The sequence below is a fragment of the Phyllostomus hastatus genome, unplaced genomic scaffold, assembly GCF_019186645.2.
Source record: "Phyllostomus hastatus isolate PE091 unplaced genomic scaffold, TTU_PhHast_1.1 phas_contig_147, whole genome shotgun sequence".
NCBI lineage: Eukaryota > Metazoa > Chordata > Mammalia > Chiroptera > Phyllostomidae > Phyllostomus > Phyllostomus hastatus.
The window spans coordinates 6,776,919-6,795,733 of NW_025333603.1; the positions used below are offsets into that span (position 1 = coordinate 6,776,919).

General features: G+C 41.7%; 1 protein-coding gene across 9 annotated transcripts in view; it reads right to left on the minus strand.

The window, feature by feature from the left end:
- Nucleotides 1-18,815, minus strand: part of OSBPL9 (oxysterol binding protein like 9) — a 132,766-nt gene that overhangs the window by 3,471 nt on the left and 110,480 nt on the right. For all 9 annotated transcript variants that reach the window (XM_045858250.1, XM_045858242.1, XM_045858232.1 and 6 more), the window contains 8 exons: nucleotides 12,958-13,070; nucleotides 12,556-12,674; nucleotides 8,477-8,562; nucleotides 6,100-6,271; nucleotides 4,391-4,475; nucleotides 3,577-3,687; nucleotides 3,245-3,308; nucleotides 2,985-3,125 (listed from right to left, as the gene is read on the minus strand). In XM_045858250.1, coding sequence (XP_045714206.1) covers nucleotides 2,985-3,125; nucleotides 3,245-3,308; nucleotides 3,577-3,687; nucleotides 4,391-4,475; nucleotides 6,100-6,271; nucleotides 8,477-8,562; nucleotides 12,556-12,674; nucleotides 12,958-13,070 — 891 coding nt within the window. The remainder of the gene's footprint in view (nucleotides 1-2,984; nucleotides 3,126-3,244; nucleotides 3,309-3,576; nucleotides 3,688-4,390; nucleotides 4,476-6,099; nucleotides 6,272-8,476; nucleotides 8,563-12,555; nucleotides 12,675-12,957; nucleotides 13,071-18,815) is intronic.

Below are 18,815 nucleotides of genomic sequence, written 5' to 3' on the forward strand. Positions count from 1 at the left end.
AGAAAAAGAAACGTTAGTCTCAAGTTGAAAATTACCAAAATACCTGGCCAATCTACACAGAGCAGAACACAGAAGAGCAACTGTGAGTTTTTAGGTGGAGGCAGCGTAATGCTGTAGAAGGAGGTTTCCCAGAGCCAACTGTAAGAGGGAGGGCCCTAAACAAGATGCTAATGAACTTGAGATCCCACGATCAGAGTATGAGATGAGCCCTGTGCTGGGGATGCAACAGCTAGGGACGGTCCGTCCTCAGACTGTTCACAGCCAAGTGGGGAGAGACGCCACAGATTCGGGATGATCAGTGCTGTGCTGAGTTTATGTGAGCACTGGAGTTCAAGGGCAAAGCTGCTGGCATGAGGGTTGGAAGGTTTGTTTAAGGGTATAATGCCAGAGACTAGGCTTCCAACCTTGGGCTGAAGGGAACTGAGTCTAATGGTTTGACCTCTTTTCCTGACAAGGATCCCTTCCACAGAAGCCCCAACTTAGATCTGTACTTGGACAAGAGAGTGATATGTATGGCAGGTACGAACTTGGGAAGATAAGCATCATGGCAAAGGACAGGTTAGGAGGGGTAAGGCAAGGGACAGGAGGAGGCTAAAAGGTCAGGAGGGAAAGTACACAGGGTGGAGAGAGGAAGCTACTATCGCTGGACTGAAATTTAAGTTTCCTTTATGACTTAGGGGCTTTGACGGAAGGAAGGCAAACAGAAAAATCGTACAATCCAGGTTTAGGTCACTGTGCAGTGGTTCTCAAAGTGCAGTCTGGGGACCCCTTGGGGTTCATAAGACCCTCTTACAGCAAAACTACTTCCATAACATTGAGACATTATTTGCCTTCCTTACACTAATTTTCCCGTTAGTGTGCAGTGTTTCCCGATGAAGTGTGTTCTGAGAAATCTGTCATCAGGCAACTTCGCCCTTATGGGAACACCGCAGGGGCACTGAAACAAAGCTGGACGGCGGAGCCTCCTGCATGGGACCACCCACTGCTCCCAGGCTAAAAAACCTGTACCGCACGCGACTGCCCAAAACAATGAGATGAAACCAAGCACAAGAGAAAATACTACAATCGAGAGACAAAGTAAACATGCGGTGTATGAGGCTGCTGCCGGTATGACAAGGCATATTGTTTTACAGCAAACTTTTTATAAGTAGAGAGAGTACACTCCAAAATCACAATATAAAGTATAGTAAACACATACACCAGTAACACGGTCTATTATCAAGCATTGTGTAATGTATGTAATTGTGCTGTACTTCCGCGTGGCTGCAACACAGGCCTGTCTGCACCCACACCACTGCAAACTCTGCACCCACACCACTGCAAACACAGGAGTAATGTGACGCCTTGTGCTATGACATCACAGCAGCCATGATGTCACTAGGACTTTTCATTTCCATTATAACCCTACAGGACCACCAGAGTGTACGTCTGCTGCTGTTGAGCAGAACATCATTATGCAGCCACAACTGTGTATCAGAGATTTAATTCAGAAAATGTACAATGCCACTCTTCTCACAAATTTCTTTTTAAAGAGTTTTCTCTTTTTCAGAAAATGCTATTATTGTCATCTGGAAATGCATTTATAAATATTTTAGAATTTGTTAACTTTTTAAAATGATTTTATTTATTTTTAGAGAGGGGAGGGAAACATTGATGTGTGGTTGCCTCTCACACACCCCCACTGGGGATCTGGCCCATAACCCAGGCATGTGCCCTGACTGGGGATCGAACTGATGACCCTTTTGGTTCACAGGCTGGCACTCAATCCACTGAGCCACACCAGCTAGTGCTAGAGTCTGTTAATTTTTAATAAGAGAAATATCTATGGGTATAATATAAACAAAAGCTCTTTGGAGTTCTTGATAATTTTGGAGTCCATAGACCAAAGAGTGTGAGAAGCACTCAGCTGGTGCTCAAATCCCTACTGTGAAGAGCCCACCAAACACTCTTTTAGCTGACAAGTTTGAGGGCAGTCTTCTACTGTGTGTGGCTGACTGGCGGGAAATCCTGCTGAGCTAGCAGTTCCTTTTTTTCTACTTTATTTTCATTATTTCCACTACTACAGATATTCCAATATCCCTCACCCCTTTGCTCACCCCTCACCCACCCTCACCACCCTCTTCCCTCCGGCCACCCACACTAGAGTCTGTGAGCTAGCAGCTCCTGACAGTGCCGCATGCCTAAGGAACTCTGAGGAGCAAGCACACTCGTATATTCGTTCTGGAAATTGTATTTCCACCAACTGCCGTTTCAGGGGCAACATTATTATAGTGGTGACTTGTGCTGCTCCCTAAACTCTGCCCACATTTTCTGACTGCAATAATTATTTTGGATTTTATACTGATCCTTAGTAAACTTCATCTCATGTTCATGGTCTCATCCTGCCCAAGACTCTGGGGTGCCATTCGGTCACTGGAATTAAACCGTCTCCCTGGAAACTGGTTAACCTGTTGTGTGTCCTACACTCGCAGGTTTTCCTCCTCCGAGCAGGCTCTGAGCGCAGCCCACTGACCAGCACTGGACAATACAGCGGTCTGCACCAGCCCCACAGCGTCAAACAAAACCAACCCAGGGCGTGATCGTTACTGTTTTCCCCAGAAAGGCACAGAAGAGAAAGACGAAGGACTTGGAGCCACGCAGGTGGGAGTCAGAGTCTAAGGCAAGGACTAGCTCTCGGCCCACCGGTGATGGGGAGTCAGGAACCCGTGGTCCGGGCGAGCTGACCGATGCCAGAGGGACCCCTCTCTGTTCCCCGTTTGCAAGTCAGGTTTCCCGGAAGCACGCCCCACAGTGACGCCTGGTTGTTCTGGCCCGTATTTCAGGGCTCCTTCTGAAAATGGGAGTTTATGGAGAGACATGACACACGGGATGTGATGTTGACAAAGACAGAATTAAAATGCTCAATTTCTAACAGAAATTATAATTCCAGACAAAAGGAAAGTGTTTCAGAGGAGAGCACTAAAGCAGAAAAACAGAATACCTACAAAATCTCAGCAGTAATTCTGTGCTTCTTGCCCCCATAGAAAGGTTTCGTGTGGAAGACGATATTTGCACTGTAGCCAGTTTTGGAACAATTAATACTGCATTCTCCACCTAGTTCCACCCAGGGCACTGTGAGGATAGACCTAAAAATCAAAAGTTTCCACATAAGGCTGACAGTCCAAAGGACAGAGAGGGGCGCAGCTTAATAAACAGCAGGGCTCGCTGCTCGCTGACTAGAAGAAACGGGCACAGTTCTACTTGCCTTCCGTAACCGTTGGGGAAAGTGAGGATGTAATGTTCGTCGTGGTCCAGACACGAGACACAGCCTGCGGAGAGGGGGAGGACTCTAATGAGGAGTGTCATCATCTGGCCACAGGTTTTCTTGTTTGATCGACGGATCCTCCAGGACACTCCATTCAGCTTTGGGAACGCCGACCTCGCACCCACCGTCGCGATCGCCCCCAATACACATGCTTTCATGCACACAATGACATCCGTTCTAGCTTCCAGGGGCCATGTCCTGTTCCTCAGACATCAGAGTAACATAAAACCCTGCTGCCAGCGCCAGGCTCCCCACCATGCCCAGAGACTTACCCTGCCCTATGTTGTGCACCCCGATGGACATTCCAAGGAATTTTGATTTGGTCCAGATATGAGCATTGAATTGTATCTTCTTGTTAAAACACTCAGCATAAAAGGCTGAAACTACAGAAATTGTTTTAAATTAGTGTCCTGTATAACTATACTCACTTCTCCAATTCCCTTACTTAACCTGGAGAAATAACTGACTCCTTTAGGGAAATCCTTTACCCCCCAAAGAACTGCCTCAAATGAGGCCAGGAGGTACCTAAATGCCTTTGCACTGTTTTCTGCAGCACAAACTGCCCTTTAGGGCCACATGGGCAGAAACTTCCCCGAACCACAAGGCGATGGCCAATCCTGGAGGCTTAAAATCAAGGGGCCTGTCTGTTCTTCTGGTCAGTACACTTGTTCCTGCCTCAGGCCCAGCCTGGGCCCTTCAGCATTACTACTGCACGGGGCACTGAGACACTGAGGATATGTACTCACTGCCCGGTGTCAGCAGTAAGTACACTGGGCAGAAACTATACTGCCACTTACACACATTGTCTCAAAGGTGCTGAGGTCTCTACAGCACAGCTCATTACGTGTGACTTTAGACATTAAAGGTTTATTTTCCTAATCCCTTCTCTTTATACATATTTAATCAGTGAAGCTAATAGTCTTTGGAACTTACTCAAGAAGAGATACGAGGCACCAAGCCTCTAGGACTGGGAAGATACAGGGAGCCAAACGGCTGACAGCAGTGACCTCACCTACAGGGGTTTTTAGACCCTCCTCGGACAGAGCAGTTTGAGAGTGGAGGCTGCAGAGGAGCTCTGGAACTTACTGGGCGGATGATGGGAGACCTGCTCGGCCACAAATGTTACACTGTTTTTGGAAACCCAGGGCACTGGTCCTTCTGAAACTAGCTCCTGCAAGCAAATACAACATCATTTTCTTGTGCTGTGGAAACATAAATGACACTGCAGAGAATCTAATATCTGGAGTCTCTCCCCACCAAGGTGGTTAACTGCTCCCCCTCCGTACACTCAAAGCACCTGACATGGACTTTCATTATGGTGCATAATTATACCATTGGAATTGTTGCTTTGTGCCAGTCTCCCTAAGACATTCCTTTTTTTTTTTTAATGTTTATTTAGGAGAGAGGAAGAGGGTGGGCAGGGGGGAAGAGAGAGAGAAACACTGATTGGCTGCCTCCCATATGTGCCCTGACTGGGATCGAATCCCCGACCTTTTGGTGTACAGGATGACACTCCAACCAACTGAGCAACTAGCCAGGGCTCCCTAAGACACTCTTGAAGGCAAGGATCACACACCTAAATTAGGGCCAGGCCTGACATAAGAGCGAGCACTTATTAACGCCTACCAAATAAATAAGAACACACATACTGCCTCTGTCTTCAGAAAGGACTACATGTAACTTGTTCCTTGGAAAGAGAAAGAATAACAGAGTTATGCCTACTGAGAGACTAGTATGCGCCAGGCACTGTGGGCCAGGGACTTCCCCTCATCCCTTGAGGCTTCTATATTCATATACTCATTTGGGTCTTTCTCTAACCAACTCCTAAATGCTGGGAGCCCAGGGGCTTGGGTCTGAGTCACCTGCTACTGTTCTCTGGCTATGCTGTCTTCCTAGATGATTTCATCTAATTCCAGGACGAAAATCCCTGAAAGCCCTCTCTCCATTCTAGAACTCTCCTTTGAACTCCAGACTCTTAAATTCCAACTCCCACCTTGAAAGCTCCACTTAGATGTCTAATAGATCGCTCACACTTTGTATTTCAGATTAGAGTTCTTGATCTTTCCCTCCCAAAATCCAACCTTGTCTTCTTTAGTAAATGGCACTAACCAAGTGCTGAAGCCCACATTCAAGGATTCATCTCTGTCCCCTTTCCCTTACCTCCCCAAATCCACTGATCACTTCTCCATCAGTTCTAAGTCCAAAACAGAGCTTGAATCAACCGTGTCTCTCCTGCAATAATGCCAAAGCCTCAATTGTCTTCTTGCTTGTTTTGTCCCTTTCTAATTTTTCATAAAATCAATAAATAATCTTCTCAAAACAGAAAATGAGATGCTGTTAAGCCATAAAGTTATCAGTACGGCCCACAAGGCCCTGCATGATCTGATTTCTAAATCTCTGTCCTCATCTCACTCCCTTGCTCACTATATTTGGAATATGCTAACCCAGCAACACTGTTTCTCTGAGTGGTGAGCATCTTCTGATCATTACCTTTATCACTGTTATCTGCCCTCAAATAAAATGAAATTTTGAATCAGTATACAACTTAAGATAATAAAAAAACACCAGTGCAACCCTGACTGGTTGACTCAGTTGGTCAGACATCATCATGCAAAGCAAAAGGTTACTGGTTTGATTCCTGGTCAGGGCACACACCTGGGTTGTGGGCCATGTCCCTGGTAGGGGTGCATGCAAAAGACAACCAATCGATGTTTCTCTCCCTCCCTTTCCCTCTTTCTAAAAATAAATACACAAAATCTTAAAGAACAAATAAAACACACCAGTGCAGAACTCACCGCGCTCTCTTCAGTATCATTGGGTAATGTCCAGTGACACTGAAAGATCTCGCCCAAAATGGGGTTGTATGGCTTTTTGGCGACCGATCCTCTCCTTCCTGCATGAAAGGCTGAGAGGTACCATTTCACAACCTGAACCATTCGGTCTCGGGCATCCTTCTGATCACTAATGCTGCAAGGGAGAAAGACAGAATGCAGCGTTCTGCTGTGCCTTCCGCATGCTCCACCCTGAGACAGGCTGAGAGGACCCGGGACCAGGAGTTACCTCAAAGCCTCTTTTTAAGACTGAGGTATAATATACATAAAAAAAAAACAAACCACCAGTCTTAAGTGTATGGTTTGGTGATTTTGAAAAATGTATATATCTATTAATCACCATCCAATCAACATATACAACATTTCCATTACCCCAAGTTTCCTAATTTCCCCTTTCTAAGCAATCCCCACCCCTCACCCTGTGGCAAACACTATTTCTGGTTTCTAGTACCATCGATTAGTTTTCCTCGTACTAGAACTCCATATAAGTGCACTGTTTAATTTCCAAATCGCTGGAGGTTTTCTAGATATATCTGTCTTATCAATTTCTAATTTAATCATGTTATGGCCAGAGAATACGCTTTGTATAGTTCCAGTGATTTCACATGTATTTTGTCTCCCAGCGTAACAGTCTATCCTGATGAACACTCCACGTGCACCTAGAATGACTGCGTGTCATACAGACTGGCAGTGTCTAGAAGGTCAGATGGGTCAAGCTGATTGATAATGTTGTCTGCATCTTCCACAGCCTCACTGATTTTCTGGAGGGCGGGGAAAGTGCATGCAGGGGGCTATTTGCTCAATCAATTCCTGAGGAATTCCCAAAGAGGACTGTGCACTTGTCTATTTCTCTTGTTTAGTCCATTTTTGCTGCATGTATTTTGAAGCTGTGTTATTAGGTACATATGCATTTAGGATTATTATTTATTTTTGAAAAATTGACTTTTTAAAATCATGAAATATCCCTGTTTGTCTCTGGTAGTATTTTGGTCTTAAAAAATGTCTCCTGTGTCTCATACTAACACGGTGACACCAGTGTTGTTATGCTTAGTGTTTTGCATATCTTTCCTCATCCTTGTACTTTTAACCAATCACGTCTTCCTATTTAAAATCTCTCACCTGCAAATAGCATACAGTTGGATCCAGATTTTTATCCTGTCTGAAACTCACTCTTACATGGAGTGTGTATGCTATTTATATTTAGTATCATTACTGATATAGTTGGGTTTAACTTCACCATCTAAGTATTTGTTTTATTTGTCCCCTTTGTTACTTTTTCCATTCTTTCTCTTTTCTTTACTTTTTAAATTCAGTATTTTTAGAATTCCATTTAATTTCATCTATTGGCTTTTTAGCTGTACTTTTTTGTATTTTTAAATGGTTCCTCTAAGGGACCTCAAAGTTTAAATTCTCATACATAAAAACTATCCTTAAACCTCAAATCTACATCCAATGGATAACTGGTACTGTGCATCTTTACTTACATCTTACCAATAAATGTTTACATTTTATTTATTCAACTGTGTATTAACCTAAACAGTGTCATATTAACTGAAATTCTTCCCTTTGGGAATTGGTTAAATGGTTCTCTTAAATCTTCCTCAAGAAGGAAACATGTATCGGTGTCAGCCAATGTGCCCACCCACTGCAAAGCCTCAGTGATTTCTCTCTGGCTTCAGTAAACCACAGCTCAAGCCCAAGAAATGCAATCACAGGAGACAGATTAGAACACCCCCTCACAAAGAAAATTGTCCTGCTACCACTGAAAGGCAATGTGAACTTAGCTCCTTGTAAATCAATCCCACCTTTAGATGACTTCTATCTTTTGTACATATATCTAGTACTGTAAGCTTTACATTTAAAGTTTATGATTTGGTCTGTAATCTGGAAACTAGATTATAAGATTCTCAGGGGCAGACACTGGCTCCCCACTGCTTCCCGCCACGCACCCCCAACCCCCAGCTCTTAGGATTGTCTGGGAAATAATGGGCACTTTAGAACGGTCACAGGAACTCAGTTAACTGAACTTCATCAGGATACAGAGTAAACAGTGTAACAGTGAATACCAATCCTTGGGCCAAATAAGCTTACAGACTTGGCTCTGTAAATACTGGCTACCTATTAACGGGCTCTCAAGGTTTTTTAAAGTGTTGGTTGACTAACAACATCACCACCATATAACCTAAGCAAACTAACAGGCATCTAATATAAACAAAATATTCAATGCCACTTTTCTCCAGAAGTGTTTAAAAGGTAAAAGGGAATCCATCTATGCTGCAAAGGCAGAAAACTATTGGGTAAAATCTTTAAAAATTAGAAACTACTATGTTCAGCCCAATACCTCACAAACAGGTCCGGATGTGCAAAGAAATCTGCATACATTTCTAACAGAGATCTTCTTTCGAGAATAAACGTTGGAAGAACTACCTGAAAAACATACACATTGGACCCTTGAGGGTCAAATTCTGCTACAGAGAAACAGATTGCTACTCGGCTGAAAAATACAAAACTCATTCTAATCATGTAACTCCCCCAAATTCTGCCCAGGCAAGCTGCTGATACCTATGCTCCAAACTGTTCTGATTCAGAAATCCCCATTATCCTGCCCAGCAGAAAAGAACAGAGAAGAGGCTTGAAATGTTCAAAGTCACTCCCCCTGCGCAGCCTGCCTTTAGCTGTCAGGATTGGTGCAACGACAACCGAGCTCCAGGTGCCCACTACCTGCTGAGGCATCGCACATTCACCAGCTTGCTGAACTGTACAACACTCCTGTTGTGAGATTACCATCACTATTTTACTCAAAGAGAGGGAGAAATTTTTTCACTGCGCTGTGGGTCTGTCTGACTTGGCGGGGGGCGTCTGTGCACTTTCCTCTCTGCTGATGCTTCTCTATCGTCATCGTCATCAGGTGCACTAGGAAATGTATCTATTTACAAATGTGTCCTCAAGTAACTGACATGCTCCAGCAACACAAGGACCACACTTGTATTCTCAGCTAGTACGATGCAGTAAGTTTTTATATGAACAACTGAAGGAATAAACAAAAAGAAGAGGAATAAGGATGGAAATCAATGAACTCTTTCTACCACGGGGCTGAGCCCGTGGATAAAAGGCTAGGACTGCAGTAGAGGAGAAAGTTAATGCGATTTAAAAATGAAATGTGGGAAGAGGAATGAAAAAGATGATGAATAACCAGTAAAAAAGGGAAGAATTTCATTAGGGAATGAAAGAAGAGTTTTTAAAATGTGTATCAGATTACAAATCAAGTATCAGAGAACCATATTAAGCAAACACTCCTTTAAATTTAGTAATTACTGAATATCTACCATATTCAGGATCCTGCGTTAAATGCTACGAAGGAGACCAAGGCAAGTCTGAGAGAATAACACCAGCATTAAGTTTTATACGGAATATGACAATACCACATACGAGATGCTCAGGAGTGGGAAGGATCATGTCCTGTTTGGGGGACCAGAATGAGGGCAGAGCTGGGGAGGTGGGACGAGACAAATAACTCAGAGAAGAGTAAGGCTGCAATAAGAGGAGGAGGAAACAGAAGAATAGCCACGAAGATGAGAGGGAAAAAGGACGTGGAGCCAGGAAGTGGGCATGACGGAAACTGACCAGTGGACTGGCGGGGCACAACTTAGAAGGCTGAGTTACAAAGGCTGTGCCACTGGTTGTAACATTCACAATGTGTTAACATCAGACTCCAGAGTGTACATTTTAAGTAAATACTTTCCTTCCACAGAACATGTATGTTCATAATCTAAATAAGGTTAGATTGGCAGATAAGCTTATGTGCTGACTTGGTGCAACTTCCTATGCCTCTTGGAGAATGCAGAAATTATAAATCAAGTAGGAATGCTGAAGAACAAAACAGGGGTAAATACCTTTAGTATATAAGCAGCTCTTAGAACTAAACAGGCAATTCAAAAAAGAAGAAATGGCCAAAAAACATAAAACCTGATTTGATGTATAATAAAGAAAACATTTTTTTCTCATTTAGAATTTTTATATTTTTAGCACTATGCTGATGCATGTCAAACTGCTGGATGAGCAATGAAAGCAAGCTGGGCTACGTCGTCTCCAACCAGGGTTCAAGTCCTCATTTCGTCACTTCATAGGTATGAGGAGGCCCTAGAAAATTAACTCAACTTCTCTTTAAGCTTCTGCACATGGAGGACAATTACACACCCTGCTCATATCACAGGCTGTTTTGAAGATCGAGTGAGGCAAATGGGATATGACTTTATAGTACGTCCACTGCAAAGTGTTTGGAAAATAACTGTTTTTAGAAAGTATCTGAACTGAGAAATTTATTTTATATGTAGGAGAATGAGATACCAATTGAAGGCATCATTGTAACTATGGAATGCATAAAAGGAATAAAAATCTCAGCATCTGTTGGCAATTAAAGCTATTTATTTGTGCCAACAAAGATTTCTAAAATAGCTATTTTTTAACATATTTGAAAAAAATTATAATATCATTCATAAAATAACAAGCTTTTAGCAGTGACAGAGCCAAACATGGACTACCTGGCAGAGGAAACCGTGGGAGGTGAAAATGACAACTGATGGTGGCAGACGCTTTGGCTGCCTCCACTCCTTGTAACAGACCCCGGATTCTGTTTAGGGTCCGGCCATCGGCTGCCGCGAGCATCACGGGGCCTCCCGATCTCAAGGGGTGAAGGTGGATTACTCTAAACTAATCATCTGCCCTCCCTTGACAGCTACTGGGTTAGGCATGGACAACACGCCTAGCTCTGGTCAATGACATTCAATGGAAGTCTGATGGGCCACCTCCGGAAAAGAATGTCCTTCCTAATAACAACAAAAAAAAACCCATGCACAGAAATTATTTTCTGCCCCTTGATACATCTGTGGAAGGATGCGATGACTGGAAGGAAGCGTGGCAGCATTCTGCAAGGAGGAGACAAGCCTGAGTGCGAAGTCCACAAGCGAAGGAGAGCAGAGCAAAGAGACTGAAGGAAAGTAGGTCCTTTCTCACATCGTGAAATTAGTCAGTCCTGGAACTTCTCTGCTTCTGGACTTCTTACTGTGTGAGTAATAAACCTAGTATCGTTCGAGTTACCTTTGGGTGGGTCTCCCATAACTGGAGCCCAATACCAACCAAGGCAGATGTCGAAAAGAAACATATTACAGATGTTCGACATCTAAAATGAAGCTATAACTTTCAAATTTGAAGTGACAATTCTACTCCAGAAATTCTGCAATCTAATGATCACTGAAACATTACTGTGGCAAACTCCTGCAAATATTTTCTTATATAGAACATTCCTAGCAAGTATGTGGGTTCCACAAGTTAATGTTCTCCTTGTGTTTGTGTTCTCATCTTTGTGTTTGGGGTAAAAGGTTTTATTACTGATACTTATTAGAAAGTACTAAGGATTAGTTTTTTTCTTAATTACCCTTGAAACCCAAAACCAAAATGAAACTCACCACCGACAAAAGCTATAGTTGGACTTGCTCATAACAAAAGAATATTAAATTTTACTCACTTTCTGAAGCTGGACAGAATAACTTAACCAACATGAAAGCTCTTGCAGCTCAAGTCTTTAAGACAAGGGGAAGCAGTGATAAAACTGTAGGTTTTGAAATCACAGACCAGATCAGAATCTTAGTTTGGCCACTTAGTAGGATTTGGCCAAGTTACTTAGCCTCCACGCTTTTTAGTTTCCTTGTCTATACAATGATTTAACAATAACACCTATTTCGTGGTGAGAATTAAGTGAAAGAAAGGATGAGGTTTCCAGCATAGTGGCAGAGATAGACAAAGGCACCCACAGCCCAGTTTCCTAAATCAATCGGGCACTTTCTTCAGAGCCCCAAGATTAAATTCAAATTCAAGTCCAGACCACAACACTTGGATGGCTGACTGTGTGTCATACAATTTCCCATTCATCACCTGTTCTAACTCTTACAACCCTGTGAGTCAGTCACTGTGTGTCCATTTTGCATATGAAAAACCTAAAGCTCACAGAAGGGACCTGTTCAAGGTCACCCGGTCTGGTAATAGCAGAGGCAGGATGCTGTAACATAGGCCCTGCAATCCCAAAGTCAGAACTCTGGTCATTGTGATTCTGTGCGTGCTACACTGCTGTAGTTTGTATGCAAACCTCTAACCAAACCCAATACTATTCCTGATCTTCCCCCAGCAAAATCCAAATCTTAAACCACCCATACTATCTATATGAAATTATTCTAGCTTTACTCATTTCATTCCCTTATAAAGATGTTCAGTTTACTCATCTACGTACATATTAAATCACAACAGAAGTATAAACAAAAGTTGTGTTATTGTACTATATTTGCAGGCACACTCGCCACACAGTCACCAATAAAGAATCCACATAGACACATTAAGACTCGGGCAAAGGCCAACTGTGGTTCTTACCTTAGTGAGATCCATCCCAAGCCTGACCTGTGACAAGAGGTGCATGATAACGCTCTTGTGCTCTTCCACCGACCCCGCCTCCCCTTCGTCATCTCTATCATCATAGGAATCGAAAAGGTCTGAAACAAAACAGATCCTCTTAGACTGGTGTTCAAATGTGCCAATCTGTGTTGCTACCAGTAATCCAAATTTTTTTTTAATTTACTGATTCAGAAAGAGAAGGAAAGAGAGATTGAGGGATCTGATGTGCGCATTCACTGGCTGCTTCCTGCATGTGTCTGACAAGAGATCAAACCTGCAACCGGGACGACGTTCTAACTGGGAACCCGGCCAGGGCACACTTTTATCCCCCGCCCAACAAATGTTTTAAGAAAAAAAGTTAAATTCTCAAAGGTCACTTACCAGCATCACTTGTTCCATTGGACATGGAAGAATTAAGTGATTCTGTGGTATCGGGACGCTTTAGACTATTTCCCGAGCTGCTGTGGGTCAAGACTGAGGCAGATCCAGAGGAACTAAAAAAATATTAATCACCTTCTTAAGTCTTTTAAGAAAGCAATTTAGAATCACAGTAAGATGTTAACCTACAAAGCTACTGGAAAACTAATACAATCAGCTGGCAAACTCGACTCTCAGAGTTGGCTGGCTGTACACACATACACGCTCTGCAACCCTCCTCCTGTCGCTGCAATTCTGAGACTGTGAAGTCTGATGACCAGGTCTCTTTACGCTTTTTGTGTAGTGTGCGTTCAACCAAGTCATGTTGAAGGTCATCAAAAATTAATTTTGCTTCTTCGTCTAAGTTTAAAACTAGAGTTATTTTCTGATTTTGTTACTACTATGTACAAATGTAGATATGTCATAATCCTTGGTAACAATTTCCAGAACCTCAAAAATGGCAAGTCTGTTACTTAAGTCTCAAAAAGATGTCTTGTCTATAATTCTGAGATCCTTTGATAAAAGTCCACATTGGTTTTAACACTCTTCCCAGTCATCAAAAGATGCATTTGAGATTACAAAATAAAACAGTGTATTATTTTTTACAAATAAATTTATAGTAACTGGTATCATGAATTGGTTAACAGGGTCTAAAAAAAGCTTCCTTTATTATACTATTGTACCTGTGAACATAACTTACCCAGGATTAGTACTTGTAAATTAATGAAAGAATAATCAAAGGCAGAATTTACTTAGTAAGTACAAAAACAGAAACCAAATTTCTCACACTGCAGATATAATAAAATGAAACACATAAAACCAGAATTTTATTACAAAATTATGGGTGTGAAACATATGTACTATAATTTAAACATAGTTTGCCCTGATTTCTTACCTTCTTTCTATTTTTTTATTTAATAAGAAGCTTCATTTTTTTAGAGTAGTTTTAGGTTCACAGCAAAACTGCATAGGAAGTACAGCGTTCCTATATGCTCTACCTCCCCCACTATCGACATCACACAGCGGAGTAACAGCGGATGAACCCAAACTGACAGGTCATTACCTCTCAAAGCCCATAGCTCACATCAGGGTTCACGCTAGGGGGTGTACATTCCACTGACTTGTACAATGTACAACGACAAATTTCCACCATTCTAGTATCGTAAATCTTTACCCTAAAAATCCTCTGTGCTTTGCCTATTATGAGAATATTCTAATATTAGAATATTAGAACATATATATTCTAATTTAAGTAGTCTGTGCCGGCTACCTACCTTCTTTTAACATATTTTTAAAAAATTCTTAGGTATTATTAGTATCATTCACCACAAGGTACTCTACCTAATGTCTACCTCACCAGTTTGGAGAGACAATGGAAAATATGAGTAAAGACACAGGTAAAAGAAATCAAATTATCATTAAGTAAAAGAGCTACATGAAAATTTTCAAGATGGTCTTTGTGGCCCTTTGATACATTATTAACATAGTCAATCTTTTAAATCAGCTCATCTAAAAACCCCAAATCCTTTAAAACAAAAATCTTGTTTTAGACGTATTTCCAAAGGTCAGGTCTATTTGTGCTGTGTTCTTCCTCCGCGCTCGGATTAGAAACATTGTCTGGGCCGAATGAAGGTCAAAATGGAAAAAGGAAAAAAATGGGATAAGCTCTCATTTACCCATTTCAGAAGTTATCTTGTTCAAGACAAAAAAAATTATTTTCAATGGGCTATCTTATATAGAATTAAATCATAAAATCATAAATAAACTAAACCAAAAATTTAAATCAACCAAAAAATTTAAAGCTCTGAACTTAATTAAAATTACAAGAGAATCCGTAACAACCCTGTAAGGTAGACATGATTCTTCTTTTCTAAAAAATCCTCACCCAAGGATACACTTATTGATTTTAGAGATAGGAAGGGGGGCCAGGTAGAAAGAGAGAAAGAGAGAGAGAGAGAGAGAGAGAGAGAGAGAAACATCAATGTGAGAGAGAAACATTGATTGGCTGCCTCCCTCCCACACACTGATGATCCAACCAACTGAGCCACCTGGTCAAGGCCAAGACACAATTATTCTCATCATATACAGATGACCAGAGGTTCGATGACCAGCCCGAGGTCACCCAGCTGATTAGTAGTAGAGCCATTTCAAATGCATGTCTGGCTTCAAAGCACAAGTTCTTTTCAACACACCGTCATCTAGTGTATAAAGGTATAAAGCCACATTGGTCAATAACATAGCTATCATCACTACAGGTCTTGAGAAACTGAGCAGTGAAAGGACTTCGGCTTTCAAGGAGAGAGATAGAGGGAAGGAGAGGGAACATACAGAGTAGACAGACACATGACCTGAGAGTTAGAAAATTAGTGGTAGCAACTGATGATCAGCAGGTTTCACAAGCTCAGGACAGGTAAAGAATGCAAATACAGTTGATCCTGAACAACATGGAGGTAGGGGGTGGGGAGGGTGTTAGGGGTGCCCACCATCTGTGCAGCTGAAAATCTGCATTAAGTCAGTCCTCTGCATATTGAAAATACTATAAATACTATGTGAACAGGTTCTGGTTAGAAGATAATAGAGACCTGGAGCCAGCACACCCCATTTGAGGGGCTATATAAATCCCCATTAAAAAACCCCAAACTCCTGACTGGTGTGGCTCGGTGGACTGAGCGCCAGTCTGTGAACCAAAGGGTCACTGGTTAGATTTCCAGTCAGAGCACATGTCTGGGTTGTGGGCCAGGTCCCCAGTGGGGGTACTCAAGAGGCAACCCCACATGGATGTCTCTCTCCCTCTCTTCCTCCCTTCCATCCCCTCTGTCTAAAAATAAATAAATGAAATCTTTAAAAAATATCCCAACCAAAACAGTCAATAAACACTGTGCTGGACATCTGTAGTCCCCATCAGTTTGGGAATCTGGAGAGGGCGTCTAAGGAGAGAAATTTCGGGAGATGAGAAACCCAGAGTAGGACAGTTAGGCAAGAACTTCACTCAGCGCATTCGTGAGGGTGTGTTTGTTCAGCAGCGGGCATGGGAAAACCCAGAGATGGGCGCTTGGAGGAAGGAGAAGGGAGCACAGCCTACGCGTCTGCAGGTGACCACTCTACTGACACACCTGTTACCGGTACCAGAGGTAAGCATTTTTAAAATTCTTATTTCATAAAAATTTCAGGGAAACTGAGACTGAGGCCAAAACTGGGGCCAAAGATTAGCTATCAGTGATGATTACAAGGGAGCTTTTACTAAATATAGTTACACAGATGCTTCTAGGAGTGATTTTCAGCCTTTTCCCTCTCATGGCACACATAAATTACTAAAATTCTGCGGCCCACCAAAAAATGTACTTTTTGCTCATCTGACAAAAAAAAAAAAGGTATAATTTTGATTCATTCACACCAGACAGCTATTGTTGTGTTGGCTGTTTGTCATTTTTTACAATCTAAGGGAAAAGAGTCAGTGCCCCTGACTAAATAGTCAGGTAGTGCATGTTTGAAAAATTCTTGTGGCACAGCGGTTGAAAATCGCTGTTCTAGAGAACAGAGGAGTCCATTTTGATATTTGATTATACACTGTTTAGAGTAACAGCTAATGTTCCGTATAACAAATTGCCCTTAATTCTGTGTAAATAAAACAATGAACACTTCAAAACAAAATCAATAAACCTTTACTTTTGAATTTTCATCCAAATCCTTATTTTCTTTTTCAACCCACTATCATAAAAAAAACATGTTTAAAAGTTAAAGTGAAACGTTTTCACTGGAAACTACTACTAATAATTTCTCCTTAGTTTATTTCCCACACACGTTAAGAAACCGACATGCTCCACACACAAACCCTTTCTGCTAAACTGGACGCCTTCAGTGCAGGTTCAAACTTATTTTCCTTAACTGAAGAGTCAAGTCTTAAAAGTACGTGTTCTCCTAGATCACGTATATTTCACTTTTTCCCACACTCAAAAAGTGAGTTTGATCCACTAAGAAAATTTCCTGAACCCAAACAGTCATTTTCTTTATAAATTTTGAGACTTTGAGCAATTATTATGAAATTATTATGTGAATATTGTATTTCTTAGTTCATGTACTAGAGTCTTACATAATATTTCTTTTTAAAAGGAACCAAAGTTCAAGTTCAAGGTTTAAGGACTGACTAAGCTTACAAATTCACATACAATCATTTCCAAATGTGTAACGTCTTACAAAGCAAAAGCAAAAGGTGTAACAATAGTACCGTTTCCTGAGAAAGCAGCAGAGTTAGAAAAAACGCCCAACCAAAACTGAGCCAACTGTGTCTATAGCAAACATAGTAACACTCTGTTACGCAGTGACAGACCTTTCTCTCATTTAAATGTTCACAATGACCCGTTGAAGTTGAAACTATGAAACTCAGGATTACATAGACTGAATGATTTGATCAAGATCATACACCTTTGAGGCAAAACAAATACAGAACCTATTCTTTCTGAGATTCCAGAATCCAAAGTCTTAACCACAGCAATCTATATATAACAGATGGGTTAAGAAGTATTCTGCTTATCGGAGTTCATGTAAATGATTCTACTTGTGAAAGCCTTTTTCTGTACAATAGTCCATATCTAGCTTTGACTCGATGGGATAAAACAGGTCAAATATTTTCTAATAATGGAAAACCTATCATCAGTACCTGCCAAAATCTTCCTGTTACTATCTCTGGAACCCACACACTCCCTCCCATTCCCAGGCTATTGCCTTGACTCAGGTTATCAACATTTCTCAGCTGACCACCCAGTCTTAGCTGGTTTCCCTAACTGTTATGGAGCCCCACTGCACTCAATTCTATACTATTTCAGCAAGTTTGGTTTGTTTGTTTGTTTTGTTTTGTTTTTTTCAGTGTAGACCTGACCAACAACTTCTATCACCAATAAAAGGCTAAAGGGCTCTTTCATGACCTGGCCCTCGTCAACCTCTTTTTTTTTTTTTTTAACTACTCATCATAACTTACACTATAGCCACAGCCAACCAAGCTCCCCCTGACTCCCAACCTTTATTTTTAAATAATTTTTTATTGCTTTATAGAGAAGGGAAGGGGGAGAGAGGGAGTGGAGGGAGATAGAGAGAAAGAGAGAGAGAGAAACACTGATTTCTTGTTTCACTCAGTTATGCATTCACTGGTTGATTCTTGTACGTGCCCTGACCAGGGATCAAACCAGCAACCTTAGCGTACCAGTACAATGCTCTAACCAACTGAGCTACCAGACCAGGGCACCCAGAGCTTTCTGAACAGGGTTCCATTTCCATGAGAACATTTCCATTCCCCCCTCCTCTAACCCCCATGTCCCTTCTCTCTACTCATACACATCGAACCTCAGGATCACATCCCTTCCCCTCCTCTGTGAATCTCTCCCTGACTCCTCAGGACTTAAGAGTGCTCCCGTAGCTTTCTGCGCTTATTCTTACCATAGCACATATACTGTTAGATTATAAATGCCTGCTTCTTCCCCCAAAAGACTGTAGAGTTCACTGAGGGCAGAGACTGGGTCTCTTTTCATCTCCGTATCATCCCTCCACCTACTATAGTTCTCCACACTAATACTAAAACAAGCAATGGTAACCTCATTTGTATAATACTCTCTAGCTTACTGACTCTCATTTGACCCTCTCCTACCACTGGTACTACAGAAATAATGCCCAGAGTTCCACAATACTGGCATATTACTATAGCAAGGCTCATTTATTCCATTTCAATTAAGTCAGGAGGAAAACCAACATTCTCCCAGAACTGACTTCACTCAATAAGTCAATTAAAAACAAACTGTCTTCTTAACGTAATAACTTACAAAGGAGTCTGT